Source organism: Entelurus aequoreus, linkage group LG15 (genome assembly GCF_033978785.1).
Source record: "Entelurus aequoreus isolate RoL-2023_Sb linkage group LG15, RoL_Eaeq_v1.1, whole genome shotgun sequence".
NCBI lineage: Eukaryota > Metazoa > Chordata > Actinopteri > Syngnathiformes > Syngnathidae > Entelurus > Entelurus aequoreus.
The window spans coordinates 7,249,838-7,272,760 of record NC_084745.1 but is presented as its reverse complement, the minus strand read 5'-3'; the positions used below and the strand labels follow the sequence as shown (position 1 = coordinate 7,272,760).

Sequence of the window (22,923 nt, the reverse complement as noted above, 5' to 3'; positions counted from 1 at the left end):
CGATACTATGAGCCAATAAATGCTTTAAAATGTAATATCGGAAATTATCGGTATCGGTTTCATAAAGTAAAATGTATGACTTTTTAAAACGCTGCTGTGTACACGGACGTAGGGAGAAGTACAGAGCGCCAATAAACCTTAAAGGCACTGCCTTTGCGTGCCGGCCCAGTCACATAATATCTACGGCTTTTCACACACACAAGTGAATGCAAGGCATACTTGGTCAACAGCTATACAGGTCACACTGAGGGTAGCCGTATAAACAACTTTAACACTGTTACAAATATGCGCCACACTGTGAACCCACACCAAACAAGAATGACAAACACATTTCGGGAGAACATCCGCACCGTAACACAACATAAACACAACAGAACAAATACCCAGAATCCCCTGCAGCACTAACTCTTCCGGGACACTACAATATACACCCCCCGCTACTCTCTACCCCCAAACCCCGCCCACTTCAACCTCTTCATGCTCTCTCAGGGAGAGCATGTCCCAAATTCCAAGCTGCTGTTTTGAGGCATGTTAAAAAAAAAAAAAGCACTTTGTGACGTCAATAATAAATATGGCAGTGCCATGTTGGCACTTTTTTCCATAACTTGAGTTGATTTATTTTGGAAAACCTTGTTACATTGTTTAATGCATCACAACAAAATTAGGCATAATAATGTGTTCATTCCACGACTGTATATATCCGTATCGGTTGATATCGGAATCTAAATATCGGATATCGGCAAAAAAGCCATTATCGGACATCTCTAATATATATATATATATATATATATATATATATATATATATATATATATATATATATATATATATTTAAATTTTTGCCTGCACTTATTGACATATCAACGCATTTTTATGGTGCAAAGGCGTGCAACAGACGTGTGCAGATACAGATCAGGCGTTAAAGAACCACGCGAGCGTGGAGAGTTTCTGTCGAGAGTCGCGAGGGGGCGGGGCTAATGCCTCTCCTTGTCCAATGGGCTGCAGCGTGACCTCATGCAGACTCCTTTGGATTCCTGCACCCTCCGGTGATGTGTCTATAAATAGACGGCTTATCTTTGTAGCGCACTCCAGCACACTTTTATTCGGGGGTCAAAGGTTAATACAATACAATCAAGGGTGCTTACTAATAAAACGTTTCGTAACGCAGGTGTTGTTGTTGTTTGTCTTCAACAGGACTTGCGAGTCAAGCTGGAGCATGAGAGAGAAAAACGGTAAGTTATTTATTTTTTATTTTTTTACTCCTCCATCACTGCTTCAACACTTCGTTTGGTGCGAGAGGAAGTCACATGCCTCCTGCTTCACACAATACTTCCACACCGACACGCAAAATGTTGAATTTGTCCAACTACAAACCCCGTTTCCATATGAGTTGGGAAATGGTGTTAGATGTAAATATAAACGGAATACAATGATTTGCAAATCATTTTCAAGCCATATTCAGTTGAATATGCTACAAAGACAACATATTTGATGTTCAAACTCATAAACTTTATTTATTTTTTGGCAAATAATCATTAACTTTAGAATTTGATGCCAGCAACACGTGACAAAGAAGTTGGGAAAGGTGGCAATAAATACTGATAAAGTTGAGGAATGCTCATCAAACACTTATTTGGAACATCCCTCAGGTGAACAGGCAAATTGGGAACAGGTGGGTGCCATGATTGGGTATAAAAGTAGATTAGTAGGATGGGGCGAGGGTCACCACTTTGTCAACAAATGTGTGAGCAAATTGTTGAACAGTTTAAGAAAAACCTTTCTCAACCAGCTATTGCAAGGAATTTAGGGATTTCACCATCTACGCTCCGTAATATCATCAAAGGGTTCAGAGAATCTGGAGAAATCACTGCACGTAAGCAGCTAAGCCCGTGACCTTAGGTCCCTCAGGCTGTACTGCATCAAAAAACAACATTGGTGTGTAAAGGATATCACCACATGGGCTCAGGAACACTTCAGAAACCCACTGTCAGTAACTACAGTTGGTCGCTACCTCTGTAAGTGCAAGTGAAAACTCTCCTATGCAAGGCGAAAACCGTTTATCAACAACACCCAGAAACGCCGCCGGCTTCGCTGGGCCTGAGCTCATCTAAGATGGACTGATACAAAGTGGGAAAAGTGTTCTGTGGTCTGACGAGTCCACATTTCAAATTGTTTTTGGAAAGTGTGGACGTCGTGTCCTCCGGACCAAAGAGGAAAAGAACCATCCGGATTGTTCTAGGCGCAAAGTGTAAAAGCCAGCATGTGTGATGGTATGGGGGTGTATTAGTGCCCAAGACATGGGTAACTTACACATCTGTGAAGGCACCATTAATGCTGAAAGGTACATACAGGTTTTGGAGCAACATATGTTGCCATCCAAGCAACGTTACCATGGACGCCCCTGCTTATTTCAGCAAGACAATGCCAAGCCACGTGTTACATCAACGTGGCTTCATAGTAAAAGAGTGCGGGTACTAGACTGGCCTGCCTGTAGTCCAGACCTGTCTCCCATTGAAAATGTGTGAAGCCTAAAATAGCACAAGGGAGACCCCCGGACTGTTGAACAACTTAAGCTGTACATCAAGCAAGAATGGGAAAGAATTCCACTTCAAAAATGTGTCTCCTCAGTTCCCAAACCTTTACTGAGTGTTGTTAAAAGGAAAGGCCATGTAACACAGTGGTGAACATGCCCTTTCCCAACTACTTTGGCACGTGTTGCAGCCATGAAATTCTAAGTTAATTATTATTTGCAAAAAAAAAAAATTGTATGAGTTTGAACATCAAATATGTTGTCTTTGTAGCATATTCAATTGAATATGGCTTGAAAAGGATTTGCAAATCATTGTATTCCGTTTATATTTACATCTAACACCATTTCCCAACTCATATGGAAACGGGGTTTGTAGAAGGCGCTTTTAAAACTCAAAAATCAACAGTGGGCCTGATAATTTGACTTTTATTGGGTACACAGTGCAATGATAGGTGTGAGCAGTTTATGGCAGTCACACATAAGAGATACGTGTGGACTGCCTTTTCAATAAACGACGCTAGCAAGTACCCGTAAGCAAGCAAGACCAAAACGTTGATGTTTCATCGAGTAGGCTGATAACTAGAGATGTCCGATAATATCGGCCTGCCGATATTATCGGCCGATATATGCGTTAAAATGTATTATCGGAAATTATCGGTATCGTTTTTTTTATTATCGGTATCGTTTTATTTGTTTTTTTTGGTTTTTATTATTATTATTTTTTTATTAAATCCACATAAAAAACACAAGATACACTTACAATTAGTGCACCAACCCAAAAAACCTCCCTCCCCCATTTACACTCATTCACACAAACGGGTTGTTTCTTTCTGTTATTAATATTCTGCTTCCTACATTATATATCAATATATATCAATACAGTCTGCAAGGGATACAGTCCGTAAGCACACATGATTGTGCGTGCTGCTGGTCCACTAATAGTACTAACCTTTAACAGTTAATTTTACTAATTTTCATTCATTAATAGTTTCTATGTAACTGTTTCTATATTGTTGTACTTTCTTTTTTATTCAAGAAAATGTTTATAATTTGTTTATCTTATTTTACTAATTTTTTTAAAAAGTACCTTATCTTCACCATACCTGGTTGTCCAAATTAGGCATAATAATGTGTTAATTCCACGACTGCATATATCGGTTGATATCGGTATCGGTTGATATCGGTATCGGTAATTAAAGAGTTGGACAATATCGGAATATCGGATATCGGCAAAAAGCCATTATCGGACATCCCTACTGATAACTAATGTTGCTTACCTACGAATTATTATTAATTATAGTGAATTATACTTATATAGCACTTTTCTCTAGTGACTCAAAGCGCTTTCACATAGTGAAACCCAATATCTAAGTTGCATTTAAACCAGTGTGGGTGGCACTGGAAGCAGGTGGGTGAAGTGTCTTGCCCAAGGACACAACGGCAGTGACTAGGATGGCGGAAGCGGGGATCGAACCTGGAACCCTCTAGCACGGCCACTCTACCTACCGAGCTATACCGCCCGTGTATTTTTTTTTTTTACAGTGTAACTGGAATGAAAATGTTTAAAACAAACAAATAATAACAATGAAATATACTTTGTTAGCAGAATGTTGCATTTGAATAAAAATTACAACCAGCAATAAAATATCTTAAAGAAGGGATGGGAGGGGCTTAAATACCGTATTTTTCCCGACCATAGGGCGCACCCGGATTATAAGGCACACTGCCGATGAGACGATTTTCATACAAAAGGTGTACCGGATTATAACACGCATTAAAAGTGTCATATTGTTATCAGGGTTTTATTTGTGGCGGCCCGCCACGAAACAATTACGTCCGCCCCAAATTTAAAAAATAAAATAAAAAAAATAAAAAATAAAAAAAAATTGTATTGTATTTTTTTTTATTTTTATTTTTTTGGTCCTCTCCAGCTTCTCAAGCAAATCATATAGTAGATGTAGATGCCCATATCGGCTGTTCAGATTTACTTTACAAAAAAGAAGTGTAGGATACTTCTCTTGTTGCCTTATTTGTATATGACTTTATTAAATGTATTTATATTAGAAACACAACATGTGTATACAACAAAGGGTGCAAAGTCTGCAGGCAGTAGGAAAGACATGGTTAAGTGTAGGGAGTAAAACTGATGGCAGTCTAAAGTTCAAGATTTTTGGAGCTCTTTGTTCAGTGGATCAGATGTTTGATGAAGCTCTGTGTCTATCTACCACCACTACTGTTTTCTGTTTATTTAGGACACCTCTGCCTCTGTTTCACTTTATGTTGCTGGTAAATAATATGGTTGTAGTAGCAGGCTAAAGTTAAATGATTTAGTATGCACTAATTAAAGGGGCAGAGCTTTGAGACATTTTAGCTTTTATATTTTATAAGATATATTTTTTGTAAGAACCACAATTAATAAATATATGTCAGTGAATAACTTATTGTTCAAATCTGTATATAAATATGTACATAAAGTGTTGTAATTATATTGTAAAATGGATGGATGGACGTTTAAAACAAAACTGTTATTATTAATTAGTAAGTATACATTTTTTGAGCCTTTTTAGAGAAAATCAAATCATTGTAGTCAATTATGCAAATTACCCGATGATGTCATGGTGACCCCGCCCATAGCCACGCCCCCACCACCACTTGTATCTTGGCAGTTTATGGGAAACACTGATTATGATTTTTTTTCTAAATGCAAAACTAGGGATGTCCGATAATGGCTTTTTGCCGATATCCGATATGCCGATATTGTCCACCTCTTTAATTACCGATACCGATATCAACCGATACCGATATCAACCGATATATACAGTCTTGGAATTAACACATTATTATGCCTAATTTGGACAACCAGGTATGGTGAAGATAAGGTACTTTTTAAAAAAATGAATCAAATAAAACAAGATAAATAAATTAAAAACATTTTCTTGAATAAAAAAGAAAGTAAAACAATATAAAAACAGTTACATAGAAACTAGTAATTAATGAAAATTTGTAAAATTAACTGTTAAAGGTTAGTATTATTAGTGGACCAGCAGCACGCACAATCATGTGTGCTTACGGACTGTATCCCTTGCAGACTGTATTGATATATATTGATATATAATGTAGGAACCACAATATTGATAACAGAAATAAATGGGGGGAGGGAGGTTTTTTGGGTTGGTGCACTAATTGTAAGTGTATCTTGTGTTTTTTATGTGGATTTAATAAAAATTAAAATTTTTTAAAAAAAAACCCCAAAAAAACGATGCTGGTAATAAAAAAAAACGATACCGATAATTTCCGATATTACATTTTAACGCATTTATCGGCCGATAATATCGGCAGACCGATATTATCGGACATCTCTATGCAAAACACTTCCTTGTGGTTCACGCACATAAATGACTTTTAAAGTTATTTATAAACAAACAATAACACACCGTTGAAGTGCCTTTGCATGTGTTTAATGAAAACCTTTGGAAATATGGCCGTCAGCGAAGAAAAATCCATAAATTAGCCGCACCGTTTTATAAGATGCAGGGTTCAAAGCGTAGGGAAAAAAGTATCGTCTTATTGTCCGGTTGGCCGCTCGTACTGATATTTAAATTCTGTTGTTGCTCACTGATCTTAAATAATTGGCACTTTCAAGCACTCTTCAATAAAGTCGTCCATTTAAAAGTACATCGGTTCACTTTATTTGTATTGTGGTGTCGTGGGGAATTCCTCCACACGGGTCTTGTCTTCCCTGTCGCCGTGACAACAGCTCCGCTCTTAACTCCCCCGCTGCCGTCTTTACAAGTTAGGCTCGCAGTAAATCCACAAGGTCCCGAATTCCAAACTCCTTAAAGGACAAAGGAAGCGTGTGAAGAAGCGCCAGAGGGACGAGGAGCAGAATAATTGCCTGACGTTGTGTCGGAAAGTGTGTGCGTGTGTGTCGCCGCTCCTCACCTTTCCACACCGCCAATTGTGTGGCGACAAAGCAGACATCTTGTTCCTGTTCCCAAGTCTACCTTGTCTCCTTTTCACCCATCTAAAGCACACCTTGAAATAACAGCTGTGTAACAATCATTTGTCCTTTTTCAACTATGAAAAGGAATTTTTTTTATGCAGTAATTGTTGAAATATTATTAATATATCGGTTGATATTGATAATTATTGACATTTTTATGACCTATGGAAAATAAGGAGCAGGAGAATAGTATTATTTATTTGAAATGTAACTTCCTGTGATTATAACCCCTCAGCTATCAAGGCAGAAAGGAACACAAAAATGGAAAACACTCAAACAATGTCAACAAAATAGTAAAATCACTTAACAATAAGATCTTAAAATAAAGGAATATGTAAGAAATGCGTCATAAAGTGTAGGAAAATAGTGCAAAGTGTGAAAATGTAAACAGAGAAACCTGAGAACTATTTTCTGCAGGTTTAGTGGCAGGAAATAATGGCTGTGTAACATTAATTTGCCCTGTTATTTTTATTTAACCATGGAAATGTTTTTTTTGTTGTGCAGTAATTGTTTAAATATTATTAATATATCTGTCGATATCGATAATTATTGACATTTTTTATGACCTATGGAAAATAAGGAGATGGAATAATATTCATTAGAAAAGTAACTTCCTGGGATTATAATCCCTCAGCTATCAAGGCAGAAAGGAAATGTCAACACAAGCATGGAAAACACTCAAACAATGTCAACAAAATAGTAAAATCACGATGAACACTTAACAATAAGATCTTAAAATGAAGGAATATGTAAGAAATGCTTCATAAAATGTAAGAAAATAGTGCAAAGTGTGAAAATGTAAACAGAGAAATATTTTCTGCAGGTTTAGTGCCAGGAAATAACGTCTGTGTAACATTATTTTGCCCTGTTATTCTTATTTAACTATGGAAATGTTTTTTTGTTGTGCAGTAATTGTTTAGATATTATTAATATATCTGTCTATCGATAATTATTGACATTTTTTATGACCTATGGAAAATAAGATGGAATAATATTCATTAGAAATGTAACTTCCTGTGATTATAATCCCTCAGCTATCAAGGCAGAAAGGAAATGTCAACACAAGCATGGAAAACACTCAAACAATGTCAACAAAATAGTACAATCACATTGAACACTTAACAATAAGATCTTAAAAATAATGAATATGTAAGAAACGCTCCATAAAATGTAAGAAAATAGTACAAAGTGTGAAAATGTAAACAGAGAACTATTTTCTGCAGGTTTAGTGCTAGGAAATAACGGCTGTGTAACATTAATTTGCCCTGTTATTCTTATTTAACTATGGAATGTTTTTGTTGTTGTGCAGTAATTGTTTAATATCATTAATATATCGGTCGATTTTGATAATTTTTGAAATTTTTATGATCTATGGAAAATAAGGAGCAGGTAGAATAATATTATTTATTTGAAATGTAACCTTACTCCCTGCGATGAGGTGGCGACTTGTCCAGGTTGTACCTTGCCTTCCGGCCGAATGCAGCTGAGGTAGGCTCCAGCAACCCCCCGCCACCCCGAAAGGGACTAGCGGTAGAAAATGGATGGATGGATGTGACCTTACTCTTGATTATAATCCCTCAGCTATCAAGGCAGAAAGGAAATGTCAACACAAGCATGGAAAACACTCAAACAATGTCAACAAAATAGTACAATCACATTAAACACTTAACAATAAGATCTTAAAATGAAGGAATATGTAAGAAATGCTTCATAAAGTGTAGGAAAATAGTACAAAGTGTGAAAATGTAAACAGAGAAATATTTTCTGCAGGTTTAGTGCCAGGAAATAACGTCTGTGTAACATTATTTTGCCCTGTTATTTTTATTTAACCATGGAAATGTTTTTTTGTTGTGCAGTAATTGTTTAAATATCATTAATATATCGGTCGATTTTGATAAATGTTGACATTTTTATGATCTATGGAAAATAAGGAGCAGGTAGAATAATATTATTTATTTGAAATGTAACTTTACTCCCTGCGATGAGGTGGCGACTTGTCCAGGTTGTACCCCGCCTTCCGGCCGAATGCAGCTGAGGTAGGCTCCAGCAACCCCCCGCCACCCCGAAAGGGACAAGCGGTAGAAAATGGATGTAACCTTACTCTGATTATGACCCCTCAGCTATCAAGGCAGAAAGGAAATGTCAACACAAGCTTGGAAAACACTCAAAAAATGTCAACAAAATAGTCAAATCACTTAACAATAAGATCTTAAAATAAAGGAATATGTAAGAAATGCTTCATAAAGTGTAAGAAAATAGTGCAAAGTGTGAAAATGTAAACAGAGAAAACCTGAGAAGAACTATTTTCTGCAGGTTTAGTGCTAGGAAGTAACAACTGTGTAACATTATTTTGCCCTGTTATTTTTTTTAACTATGGAGAGGATTTGGAGCAGAGCACCAGCATTATGGACTGGAGCCCACAAGGAAGTGTTTAACACACGACAATAATCATAAGATGACCCCTAAATATTATTTCCTTCTTCATTTGTATGTCATACAATTGTTGGATCAAAACAAAGTCAAAGTACACTCAATGGTACAGTTTCTGCCATCCTATTCACAGCCGTTGTGTCCTTGAGCAAGACACTTCACCCTTGCTCCTGATGAGTCGTGGTTAGCGCCTTGAAGTACCTTGAAGGTAGAAAAGCGCAATGCAAGTATAACCGATTTACCATTTTACGTCGCTTGGGGTGACGAATGAAGAATCCACTCGAGTAGAAACGCTATGGACGGCTAGAAGACGGAACGACACTGGGGTTGGAGGGGAAAAAAACGCTCCCGGTAAATGGAAGAACACTGCAGGAACTCGTCCAACAGATGGCGCCGTAGCACAAACAATAAAACAACCTCTCTTGTGTTTTTGCTTGTTCAAATTAAATTATTTTAATCGTAGCCGCCAGCGAAGAAAAATCCATAAGTTAGTTGCTCCGTTTTATAAGCCGCGGGGTTTAAAGTGTAGGGAAAAAGTAGCAGAATTTACGGCATGTTGTGAAATGAGTTATTTACACAGAAATATTCTGTAGATGTTTATATACATACCTTAATTGTTTCCAAAAGGTGTCTGTAACAGGGCAGTGAAACGGCTGATCAAACAAAACAGAAGTCATCGTCATGGACCCACTAGCTGCGCAAGCTAGCTCTCCAATCAGTTAAACAGACTCAATAACTCTACGACGACGTTTTGGGGAAATTTACGGAGGAATTTGTGAAAGTGAAACAATACAAAAAGAATTGTAAGTTAATAATACTAACACAGACACTCGTAAACATGTTAGCATATGCTAACGACGCTAGCTTGATTACATTACGAAAGCACGTACAAATGTGCAAAGACGCTTTAGTAAGTAAGAATTGTTTTAGTTCTATTGTAAAACTTACAAACGTTGCTCGGAACGACACTTGTACTCCCAGTCGTAATCTCAGTCTAAACAGAAGGGCAATGCAGCTCCCGCAGTGAGTGGACTCGTCCAGAAGATGGCGCCATAACACAAACAACAACACACCTTTTAAGTGTTTTTGCTTGGTTTTTTTTTATAACAATTTGCAATATGGCGATTAGTGAAGAAAAATCCATAAATTAGCCGCACCGTTTTATAAGCCGCAGGGGGTCAAAGCGTAGGGAAAAAGTAGCGTCTTACAGACAGCCCAAACTGTTGGTAATGTGCTCCCACTCCGGCATCAAAATGGCGGTCCACTTTGAAGCCTCACACCCTTTGATGGATGTCTCGGCGCAAAATAATCCCACGCAACAATTACGTCCATGTCTGCCGGGGCGAGTGGGAGTTGTGGCGTCATCCGCTGGTCAGTTCTGAGTCAGTAGAACCAAAATGGACCGTCTCTCTTTTCACTGGCAAGCTTTAGGGCAGGAAATGGAAACCTGGTTTTGCCTCAGGGCCTGAGTGCCAAGAAGCAGACTTTGTGTGTGTGTGTGTGTGTGTGTGTGTGTGTGTGTGTGTGTGTGTGTGTGTGTGTGTGTGTGTGTGTGTGTGTGTGTGTGTGTGTGTGTGTGTGTGTGTGTGTGCACTTAAATATTTTTTTCATCATTCTAGCTATAGTGGAAAGGGGGGCCCTCACAACCTACTGACCAAATGTGGGTCCACACAAAGTAGGCAAGACGTGTGTGTGTGTGTGTCTCTGTGTGTGTGTGTGTGTGTGTGTGTGTGTGTGTGTGTGTGTGTGTGTGTGTGTGTGTGTGTGTGTGTGTGTGTGTGTGTGTGTGTGTGCACTTATATATATTTTGCATCATTCTAGCTATAGTGGAAAGGGGGGCCCTCACAACCTACTGACCAAACGTGGGTCCACACAAAGTAGGCAAGACGTGTGTGTGTGTGTGTGTGTGTGTGTGTGTGTGTGTGTGTGTGTGTGTGTGTGTGTGTGTGTGTGTGTGCACTTAAATATTTTTTTCATCATTCTAGCTATAGTGGAAAGGGGGGCCCTCACAACCTACTGACCAAACGTGGGTCCACACAAAGTAGGCAAGACGTGTGTGTGTGTGTGTGTGTGTGTGTGTGTGTGTGTGTGTGTGTGCACTTAAATATTTTTTTCATCATTCTAGCTATAGTGGAAAGGGGGGCCCTCACAACCTACTGACCAAACGTGGGTCCACACAAAGTAGGCAAGACGTGTGTGTGTGTGTGTGTGTGTGTGTGTGTGTGTGTGTGTGTGTGTGTGTGTGTGTGTGCACTTAAATATTTTTTTCATCATTCTAGCTATAGTGGAAAGGGGGGCCCTCACAACCTACTGACCAAACGTGGGTCCACACAAAGTAGGCAAGACGTGTGTGTGTGTGTGTGTGTGTGTGTGTGTATGTGTGTGTGTGTGTGTGTGTGTGTGTGTGTGTGTGTGTGTGTGTGCACTTAAATATTTTTTTCATCATTCTAGCTATAGTGGAAAGGGGGGCCCTCACAACCTACTGACCAAACGTGGGTCCACACAAAGTAGGCAAGATGTGTGTGTGTGTGTGTGTGTGTGTGTGTGTGTGTGTGTGTGTGTGTGTGTGTGTGTGTGTGTGCACTTAAATATTTTTTTCATCATTCTAGCTATAGTGGAAAGGGGGGCCCTCACAACCTACTGACCAAACGTGGGTCCACACAAAGTAGGCAAGACGTGTGTGTTTGTGTGTGTGTGTGTGTGTGTGTGTGTGTGTGCACTTATTTATATTTTTCATCATTCTAGCTATAGTGGAAAGGGGGGCCCTCACAACCTACTGACCAAACGTGGGTCCACACAAAGTAGGCAAGACGTGTGTGTGTGTGTGTGTGTGTGTGTGTGTGTGTGTGTGTGTGTGTGTGTGTGTGTGTTTTTATGGTTGTCCCGATACCTTTTCGATACTTTTCTAAATATAAGGGACCACAAAAAATGTCATTATTGGCTTTATTTTAACAAAAAATCTTAAACATATTAAACATATGTTTATTATTGTCATTTAGTCCTTAAATAAAATAGTGAACATACTAGACAACTTGTTTTTTAGTAGTAAGTAAACAAACAAACACTCCTTATTAAGTCTGCTGACGTATGCAGTAACATATTGTGTCCTTTATCTACCTATTATTTTGTCTACATTATGAGGGACAAACTGTAAAAAGGGATTATTAATCTACGTGTTCATTTACTGTTAATATCTGCTTATTTTCTGTTTCGACATGTTCTATCTACACTTCTGTTCAAATGTAATAATCACTTATTCTTCTCTTCTTTGATACTTTACATTCGTTTTGGATGATACCACACATGTAGGTATCGATCCGATACCAAGTAGTCACAGGATCATACATTGGTCTTATTCGTACGTATTTCCTGAGTTTATAAACATAATATACATTTTTAAAAAAGGAAGAAGAAAAAATGTGATGATAAATAATATCGACGTAATCATAGTACTTGGTATCATTACAGTGGATGTCATGTGTAGATCCACCCCTGGCATTTGTTTACATTCAGGCGTGCTAGTTTGCTGTCAGCGGTCAGCTATCGTATCCTCCTACGGTGTGTAGTGAAGTATATTTAGCTATTCCTCGTCCTGCAGTGATAATGCTACTTGAAAGGAACTCCTTTTATTTGTCGCCATGGAGACAAACGTAGCTAGCCATGTCTTAAAGCACCTCTTCCTGAGGGCGTTTCAGTGTTATAACTTCACCTTTATCTTTACTTTTCAAGCCAAAATGCGTCCGTTCTCCCTTTTGTGTCTACACACTGTGTCTGCTTGTAAGTACTCTGTGTGTGCGCGCTGCCGAACATGCTCCTCTGCTCGTAAAACCAGCAATGTCATGCCTGTAAAAAACAACTTTTTATGCAGAGTTTTTGATTCATTAGTACGGTGATACTATACTAGTACCGGTATACTGTACAACCCTAGTGTGTGTGTGCGTGTGTGCGTGTGTGTGTGTGTGTGTGTGTGTGTGTGTGTTGTTTTTGCCACACTTTTCTTGCCATGCGAGCTGCAGAGGAAGGAAAGCCGTATCTTTGGGAGCAGCATCCTCTAGATCGCGCTGATCATCTGCGAGCATAAACACAGACCAGGACCTTCCTCCCCCTTTCCCAGAATCCTTTGCTCCAGCCAGTCACCATTAAGTCCTAATGGGGATGATACAAGGAGATAGCGGAGGCGGAGTCTCCCAATAAATGCATTTCTTTCCGTTTGTTTTCTCAGGCCCGTCGGGGGTCGTGTGTAAATATCTCAGCGCTTCTGTCACTCTTCGAGAGCGGGGGTGCTCTCCACTTCCTGACGCTTTTGCTGCCGCGCCACTTTTTATTTCTCTCCGTTTAGACTTCCTGAGAGGAAGTTTCCCATCTGCCTGTTGCAAGGCGCTGATTGCCAGGCGCGCTCGTGCATGGATACGTGCAAACAGGCGCCGATAAGAGTGGCCTGGCCAAAGACCCGGGCCCCTAACACATTTGATGGACGACATATTGACCTACAAATTATTTTGATGGACAACATATTGACCTACAAATTATTTTGATGGACGACATATTGACCTACAAATTATTTTGATGGACGTCATATTGACCTGCAAATTATTTTTATGGACAACATATTGACCTGCAAATTATTTTGATGGACAACATATTGACCTACAAATTATTTTGATGGACAACATATTGACCTACAAATTATTTTGATGGACAACATATTGACCTACAAATTATTTTGATGGACAACATATTGACCTACAAATTATTTTGATGGACAACATATTGACCTACAAATTATTTTGATGGACGACATATTGACCTACAAATTATTTTGATGGACAACATATTGACCTACAAATTATTTTGATGGACAACATATTGACCTACAAATTATTTTGATGGACAACATATTGACCTACAAATTATTTTGATGGACAACATATTGACCTACAAATTATTTTGATGGACAACATATTGACCTACAAATTATTTTGATGGACAACATATTGACCTACAAATTATTTTGATGGACAACATATTGACCTACAAATTATTTTGATGGACAACATATTGACCTACCAATTATTGCTGTTATTTTTTCAGAACCACTGATATAATCATAATACATAATAATAATGCAAGTATACCCTTTCAAATTAAATAAACATGTATTTCCTGCATATTTCAATATTGTAGCTCAAATGTCAACTTTAAAATTCCGAGTTCAATAAAACAAACAAATAATTTTTAAAAATGTATACTCTTTTCGCAAAATTTTGCCGGGAGCCGCCGTAATTTTAAGATGGTGCCGAGTGTCAGAATCCGTGAGTTTTAGGTGTAACCGTACAAAAAGACCTACAGAGCTAGCCTAAAACATTAGCATGCTTACATTAAAATGCTAACATTTAGCATGTGTGTTAACAACGGCATGCTAACAGTTAGCATGTCTCACATTTCAAGTAACACGGATGTAAGGTGTCTGGCTGCGGAAATAGAGCAAAAAGCGTAAAATTACATGAAAAAGTTTTAGCATGCTTTAGTTAGCGTGCTAGCATGCTAACGTTAGCACGCTAACAGTTAACAGCTGTTACATACCAAGTTATATGACTCGAGTTTAAACGGTTGCAAAATTAGCTCAAAAAGCTTGCAATTTAATGCTAGCATGCTAACATAAACATGCTACCGGTTAGCATGTGTCACATACCAAGTTATATGACTGTAAGGTGTGTGGCTGAGCGATTAGAGAAAAAAACGTAAAGTTAGCTAAAAAGTTAGCACTTTAATGTTAGTGTGCTAGAATGCTAAAGTTAGTGCGCTAACAGTTAACAAAAGAGTCTGGTGTGGATCATTTTGGGGGGGAGAAATGTCCCCTAAAATTTAGTGGGTGTGGCTTATATACCAGTGCGGTTTATAGTCCGGAAAAGACAATTAAACATCTGGTGTGGAAGAAGCACAACACTTACAGTATAAACACGTTGTAGGGCGCAACATTCAGCTGCATGGAAAAAGCTACTTCCTAGTTAAACAACACAGATAGCCTGTACAGTGCTGCCATCTAATGTCTTGGCAGTGGAACTGCATTGCAAGTGAGACTCAAATGTGATAATAAAACACAGTTATCATTTTTAAATATATTTTATGCAATTGATATTTACCGTTGAGTACCGGTATCGATTCTGAATTGGCACCGTATGGGTTCAAACCATCCCCAATGACAGTTATTGTGATGAAAATGATAACAGTTATCATTATTAGAGGACAGGATAGACTTGGTGTTTTTGTTGATACTGTGACAGACAACAAGGGAGCACAAAAAAACATCAAATGCTTGTTGAGTTGGAGTCAATGACCTTTCACCTCTCGAGTCACTGACCTTTCACCTCTCGAGTCACTGACCTTTCACCTCTCGAGTCACTGACCTTTCACCTCTCTGCGCTGCAGGATCATCCCCTTCCAGAGGCCTCTGAAGATCAAGGAGCTGCTGCAGAAAGTGACAGAAGCCTTTGGCCAGCAGATGGAGATGTTCTTCACGGAGAAGGAGGTACTACACTCTCTACTTCCATGTGCGATACAAGCAGCCCTGCACTGTGTTTACTTGTGTGTGATATCACGTGCGATACAAGCAGTCCTGCACTGTGTACTTGTGTGTGTTATCATGTGGGATACAAGCAGTCATGCACTGTGTTTACTTGTGTGGGATATTATGTGCGATACAAGCAGTCATGCACTGTGTTTACTTGTGTGGGATATTATGTGCGATACAAGCAGTCATGCACTGTGTTTACTTGTGTGGGATATTATGTGCGATACAAGCAGTCATGCACTGTGTTTACTTGTGTGGGATATTATGTGCGATACAAGCAGTCATGCACTGTTTACTTGTGTGGGATATTATGTGCGATACAAGCAGTCATGCACTGTGTTTACTTGTGTGGGATATTATGTGCGATACAAGCAGTCCTGCACTGTGTTTACTTGTGTGGGATACAAGCAGTCCTGCACTGTGTTTACTTGTGTGGGATATTATGTGCGATACAAGCAGTCCTGCACTGTTTTTACTTGTGTGTGATATCATATGCGATACAAGCAGTCCTGCACTGTTTATTTGGTGTGATATCATATGCGATACAAGAAGTCCTGCAGCGTGTTTACTTGTGTGTGATACAAACCGGCCTGCACTGTGTTTACTTGTGTGTGATATCATGTGCGATACAAGCAGTGCTGCACTGTGTTTACTTGTGTGTGACATCATGTGCGATATAAGCAGTCCTGCAGCGTGTTTACTTGTGTGTAATATGTGCGATACAAGCAGTCCTGCACTGTTTACTTGTGTGTGATATCACGTGCGATACAAGTTGTCCTGCAGTGTGTTTACTTGTGTGTAATATCATGTGTGATACAAGCAGTCCTGCAGCGTGTTTTCTTGTGTGTGATATCACGTGCGATACAAGCGGTCCTGCAGTGTGTTTACTTGTGTGTGATATCATGTGGGATATAAGCAGTCCTGCAGCGTGTTTACGTGTGTGTAATATGTGCGATACAAGCAGTCCTGCACTGTGATTACTTGTGTGTGATATCACGTGCGATACAAGCGGTCCTGCAGTGTGCTTACTTGTGTGTAATATCATGTGCGTCACATCATGTGCAATATAAGCAGTCTTGCAGCATGTTTGCTTGTGTGTAATATGTGCGATACAAGCAGTCCTGCACTGTGTTCACTTGTGTGTGATATCACGTGCGATACAAGCGGTCCTGCAGTGTGTTTATTTGTGTGTGATATCATGTGCGATATAAGCAGTCCTGCACTGTGTTTACTTGTGTGTCATATCATGTGCGATGCAAGCAGTCCTGCACTGTGTCTACTTGTGTGTGATATCATGTGCAATACAAGCAGTCCTGCACTGTTTACTTGTATGTGATATCATGTGCAATACAAGCAGGCCTGCACTGTGTTTACATGTGTGTGATATCATGTGCGATGCAAGGAGTCCTGCACTGTGTTTACTTGTGTGTGATATCATATGCAATACAAGCAGTCCTGCACTGTGTTTACTTGTGTGTGATATCATGTGTGATACAAGCAGTCCTGCACTGTGTTTACACGTGTGTGATATCATGTGCGATACAAGCAGTCCTGCATAACCGTAATAAAGAACATTTGATATTTTTGAGTATGTTCTGGTGTCTGAGTTGCCATTTTTTTTACTGGTAAATCTGCGTATTTACTGTAAAAGTGTACATAAAAATATACTTCATCAAATGCACATGCTGTATTATACATATATTCACAGTTAGGGGCAGACATACGTGTCATGTGACCCTCAATGAAACCAGTGTGACGATGCCTTCAAGTGTCCTCATAATTGTTTGTTTTTTGTAGCTGCTTCTGCCCCTGAAGACCCAGGAGGACTTGGACCAGGCCGTCTTGTCTCTGAGCTGCAGCACCGCGACCAGCGGCCTGCTCAGGATCCTGCTGAAGACCCCCAAGAACAACCACGTGAGGAACCACCCCCCAACCCCCACCCCCCCTTCACCTCTTGCAGGAAGTATGACCCCCCTCCCCTGCAGTACCTGCAGGTGACCAGCAGAGACAAGCAGAGCGAGATGAGGTCGTCGCGTTCGCTGGGCGACCTGAAAGGCTCGCTACTGAAGGGCTCGGAGAGAGTGCGCAAACATTCCACAGGTGAGCTCACTTCATCCACCCTCCATTACTTGGCTTCATGAGTGTTTACGTGTGCAGCTAGAGGGCGCTAACTCTCTGTTATATAGCATTATATCTGTTAGTGCGGAATACGTAACACGCACCAACGCCAAACTAAAGCCATTTTTATTTAACCTCTTAAGGTCCAAGCTGTTTGTTTACATGCTTTTTTTTTTATTTCTCTTTGCTATTTGGGCTTATTGGACCCTAATTAGAATAAAAACTAAGAATCATCTTTTGATATGATGTACTTAGTCCATAAGTACACAAACGTGTACTTCATGTTTAGTGACATGCTAATTCTTATTTTTACACTTTTTTTTCCCAAATTCCATTGTCTGTTATACTCTTCTGACACCACCAGATGGCAGTATAAGTGTCCACGTAAGTGGCCATAAGACCCCAATTCAGTAGTGTACACAATTTTGGAAATAAGAGCTAAAAGGTGCTGTCCACGCATGTGGCCAACTAAGCCTTTAGAGGATTTATAATTAATAGTTATAAAACATGTATAGACATAAAGAATATTTATCTTCTGTAAAACAGATAATGTTAACATAAAATAGCCAACTGTGTTGTTATATTTAAAAAGATTTAACAGCTTGATGCTAAGTCAATGCTGGTTTGCCATAGACAGGCTACCATTAGCATTAGCGATTTTACATTGCGATTTTAACACCTCCAAATTTGGTAAAGGAAACTACTACTAAGAATGTTACAATTAAACTGGTGTGGATCCTCTACGGGTGGGGGGGAATGTCCCCTAAAATTTAGTGGATGCGGCTTATAGTCTGGTGTGGATCCTTTATGGGGAGAAAATGTCCCCTAAAATTTAGTGGGTGCGGCTTATAATCTGGTGTGGATCCTTTACGGGGGGGGGGAATGTCTCCTAAAATTTAGTGGGTGCGGCTTATAGACTGGTGTGGATCCTTTATGGGGAGAAAATGTCCCCTAAAATTTAGTCTGTGCGGCTTATAGTCTGGTGTGGATCCTTTATGGGGGGGGGGAATGTCTCCTAAAATTTAGTGGGTGCGGCGTATAGTCTGGTGTGGATCCTTTACGGGGGGATTTGTCCCCTAAAATTTAGTGGGTGCGGCTTATAGTCTGGTGTGGATCCTTTACGGGGGGATTTGTCCCCTAAAATTTGGTGGGTGCGGCTTATAGTCTGGTGTGGATCCTTTACGGGGGGATTTGTCCCCTAAAATTTAGTGGGTGCGGCTTATAGTCTGGTGTGGATCCTTTACGGGGGGAATGTCCCCTAAAATTTTGTGGGTGCGGCTTATAGTCTGGTATGGATCCTTTATGGGGGGGGGGATGTCCCCTAAAATTTAGTGGGTGCGGCTTATAGTCTGGTGTGGATCCTTTATGGGGGGGGGAATGTCTCCTAAAATTTAGTGGGTGCGGCGTATAGTCTGGTGTGGATCCTTTATGGGGGGGGGGAATGTCTCCTAAAATTTAGTGGGTGCGGCTTATAGACTGGTGTGGATCCTTTACGGGGGGGGGGAATGTCCTCTAAAATTTAGTGGGTGCGGCTTATAGTCTGGTGTGGATCCTTTATGGGGAGAAAATGTCCCCTAAAATTTAGTCTGTGCGGCTTATAGTCTGGTGTGGATCCTTTACGGGGGGAATGTCCCCTAAAATTTTGTGGGTGCGGCTTATAGTCTGGTATGGATCCTTTATGGGGGGGAAATGTCCCCTAAAATGTAGTGGGTGCGGCTTATAGTCTGGTGTGGATCCTTTACGGGGGGAATGTCCCCTAAAATTTAGTGGGTGCGGCTTATAGTCTGGTGTGGATCCTTTACGGGGGGAATGTCCCCTAAAATTTAGTGGGTGCGGCTTATAGTCTGGTGTGGATCCTTTACGGGGGGATTTGTCCCCTAAAATTTAGTGGGTGCGGCTTATAGTCTGGTGTGGATCCTTTACGGGGGGATTTGTCCCCTAAAATTTGGTGGGTGCGGCTTATAGTCTGGTGTGGATCCTTTACGGGGGGATTTGTCCCCTAAAATTTAGTGGGTGCGGCTTATAGTCTGGTGTGGATCCTTTACGGGGGGAATGTCCCCTAAAATTTTGTGGGTGCGGCTTATAGTCTGGTATGGATCCTTTATGGGGGGGGGGGGGATGTCCCCTAAAATTTAGTGGGTGCGGCTTATAGTCTGGTGTGGATCCTTTACGGGGGGAATTTCCCCTAAAATGTTGTGGGTGCGGCTTATAGTCTGGTGTGGATCCTTTACGGGGGCGGGGCGGTGTCCCCTAAAATTTAGTGGGTGCGGCTTATAGTCTGGTGTGGATCCTTTACGGGGGGAATTTCCCCTAAAATGTTGTGGGTGCGGCTTATAGTCTGGTGTGGATCCTTTGCGGGGGGGGAATGTCCTCTAAAATTTAGTGGGTGCGGCTTATAGTCTGGTGTGGATCCTTTATGGGGAGAAAATGTCCCCTAAAATTTAGTGGGTGCGGTTTATAGTCTGGTGTGGATCCTTTATGGGGGGGGAAATGTCCCCTAAAGTTTAGTGGGTGCGGCTTATAGTCTGGAAAAGACAGTACAACTAAGATGAATGTTACAATTAAACATCTGGTGTGTCGGAAGCACAATACCTAGAGTATAAACACGTTGTGGGGCGCGACAATTCAACATTCACTCGCAAAACCTAGCCACCGGGCGCACTTTTCCTTTCTTTGGAAACAAACGTCTCGCTCTTGGCATTAGCCATGTTGTGCAAAGGAAGTAAGGGGGCGGCGACATTTTTTTTTTTAATCGTCTGCACCAAAAAACTCAAATATACAGACTATCCGCCCTCAGATCGGTAGGTCGTGAGTTCAAACTCCGCCCGAGTCATACCAAAGACTATAAAAATGGGAGCCATTACCTCCCTGCTTGGCACTCAACATCAAGGGTTGGAATTGGCGGTTAAATCACCAAAAATGATTCCCGGGCGCGGCCACCGCTGCTGCTCACTGCTCCCCTCACCTCCCAGGGGTCAAATGCAGAGAATAATTTCACCACACCTAGTGTGTGTGTGTGACAATCATGGGTACTTGAACTTTTGAACTTCAACTTATACCCCTCAGGCCTTTACTTGCAGTATTAACACTTTTTAGGGCGCGACCAAAAACAACACTACTGCCATCTAACATCTTGGACTCGCGACTGTCATTGATAAAGAAGAACAAACCTCAGAAAAAGGTCGTCTCGGTCCTTGTGGCGTCTCACGTGTCATCCCCCCCCCACACAGGGTCCCTGCACACGGGCCGCACGTCGCCGCCCCCAGGCAGCGTCCCCGAGGAGCAGCAGCAGATCGCCCGCCAGGGCTCCTACACCAGCATCCACAGCGAGGGCGAGTTCATCCCCGAGACTCAGGACCTCGGCGTAAGAACCCTCCGGAAGTCCCGAGTCGGGCGTAGGCGGGCCTGGCACTCAAACGTCTTCTCACGTTGCAGATGCTGGATCACTTTGGCAGCGCGGGAAACTCGCTGTCGAGCAGCTGTCAATCAATCGACCAGGCGCTGGACAGGTGAGTCGAGGGGACGGGGACAGAATTTGGTTCTTTTACAGGCACTGACCCAATTCTGTCGGGAGTCGATTCACATGGAATCCAACGGTGCCATATTTAGACACCTCTGTTGCGCGTGGCGTCAGTCGAGCAGCACTGAGAGCCAAACTTCCTCCAAGTGAAGTTGCCATTGTCAACAGCTGCAAAGCAAGCATGCTCGGTAGAAGACGATCCAGGCTCCGCTTTTTCAAAAGTGCTAATCCACATTGGATTTGCCGTAGCATTAGCGATTTTACATGGCGATTTCAACGCTTCTAAATTCGGTAATGAAAACGACCGTCTAATAAGAGGACATACCATAGCTAGCCTGTGCAGTGCTGCCATCTAATGTCTCGGAAGTGCAATTGCACTGCAAATGAGATAAAAAATTTGACCGGTTTTTTTATCATTTTCAAATGTTACATAAAAAAAACATTTTATGATCAAACTATGACACACAAAAGTACCGAAAAATTGGTCCCGTTGAGTAACGGTATCGATGCCCAGGTGCGGCGCCGTGTGGGTTCAAAGGCCCCCTGACGCTCACGGGCGCCAGCCGGCAAAGAGCGTTTCGAATCAGGTCACCTTGCCGTCGCCATGGCAACAACACTCTTCCTCCGGACGGCCGGACTGTGCCGCTATTATCAGGAGAGGAGCAGAAGGAGAGACAGGACACGCGGAGCACTAACGAGGGGATTTGGAGTGGAAAAGGGGAAAAAGGCGGCGGAAAGGTTCTCTACCTGCACCGGGCTTATCACAACGCCAACAACAATGGCAGGAAACTGCTGCATGGAACTTTTCCCTGCCAGCGGGCATACATGCCCCTTATCCAGGGTCTCCTGGCCTCTTTAACTTCAACTACTATTAGTGGGTCTACACTGGGGATCCACCATACTATTAGTGTGTATACACTGGGGATCCACCATACTATTAGTGTGTGTACACTGGGGACCCACCATACTATTAGTGTGTATACACTGGGGATGCACCATACTATTAGTGTGTGTACACTGGGGATCCACCATACTATTAGTGTGTGTACACTGGGGACCCACCATACTATTAGTGTGTATACACTGGGGATGCACCATACTATTAGTGTGTGTACACTGGGGATCCACCATACTATTAGTGTGTGTACACTGGGGACCCACCATACTATTAGTGTGTATACACTGGGGATGCACCATACTATTAGTGTGTGTACACTGGGGACCCACCATACGCACGGGTTTGTGCTGGAAAAAAAAAAGTTTTGTTGTACTTGTGCAATGACAATAAAGACCTATCCTATACTATTAGTGTGTATACACTGGGGATCCACCATACTATTAGTGGGTCTACACTGGGGATCCACCATACTATTAGTGTGTATACACTGGGGATGCACCATACTATTAGTGTGTGTACACTGGGGATCCACCATACTATTAGTGTGTATACACTGGGGATCCACCATACTATTAGTGTGTGTACACTGGGGATCCACCATACTATTAGTGTGTATACACTGGGGATGCACCATACTATTAGTGTTTATACACTGGGGATCCATCATACTATTAGTGTGTGTACACTGGGGATCCACCATACTATTAGTGTGTATACACTGGGGATCCACCATACTATTAGTGTGTGTACACTGGGGATCCACCATACTATTAGTGTGTGTACACTGGGGATCCACCATACTATTAGTGTGTATACACTGGGGATCCACCATACTATTAGTGTGTATACACTG

At 41.2% G+C, this 22,923-nt stretch overlaps 1 protein-coding gene across 1 annotated transcript in view; it reads left to right on the top strand.

The window, feature by feature from the left end:
* map3k22 (mitogen-activated protein kinase kinase kinase 22) overlaps positions 1-22,923 on the top strand; it is a 71,096-nt gene that overhangs the window by 25,983 nt on the left and 22,190 nt on the right. The window contains exons 4-9 of the mRNA XM_062020668.1: positions 1,195-1,232; positions 15,393-15,492; positions 17,332-17,448; positions 17,520-17,634; positions 20,883-21,016; positions 21,088-21,161. Of these exons, the coding sequence (XP_061876652.1) occupies positions 1,195-1,232; positions 15,393-15,492; positions 17,332-17,448; positions 17,520-17,634; positions 20,883-21,016; positions 21,088-21,161 (578 nt within the window). The remainder of the gene's footprint in view (positions 1-1,194; positions 1,233-15,392; positions 15,493-17,331; positions 17,449-17,519; positions 17,635-20,882; positions 21,017-21,087; positions 21,162-22,923) is intronic.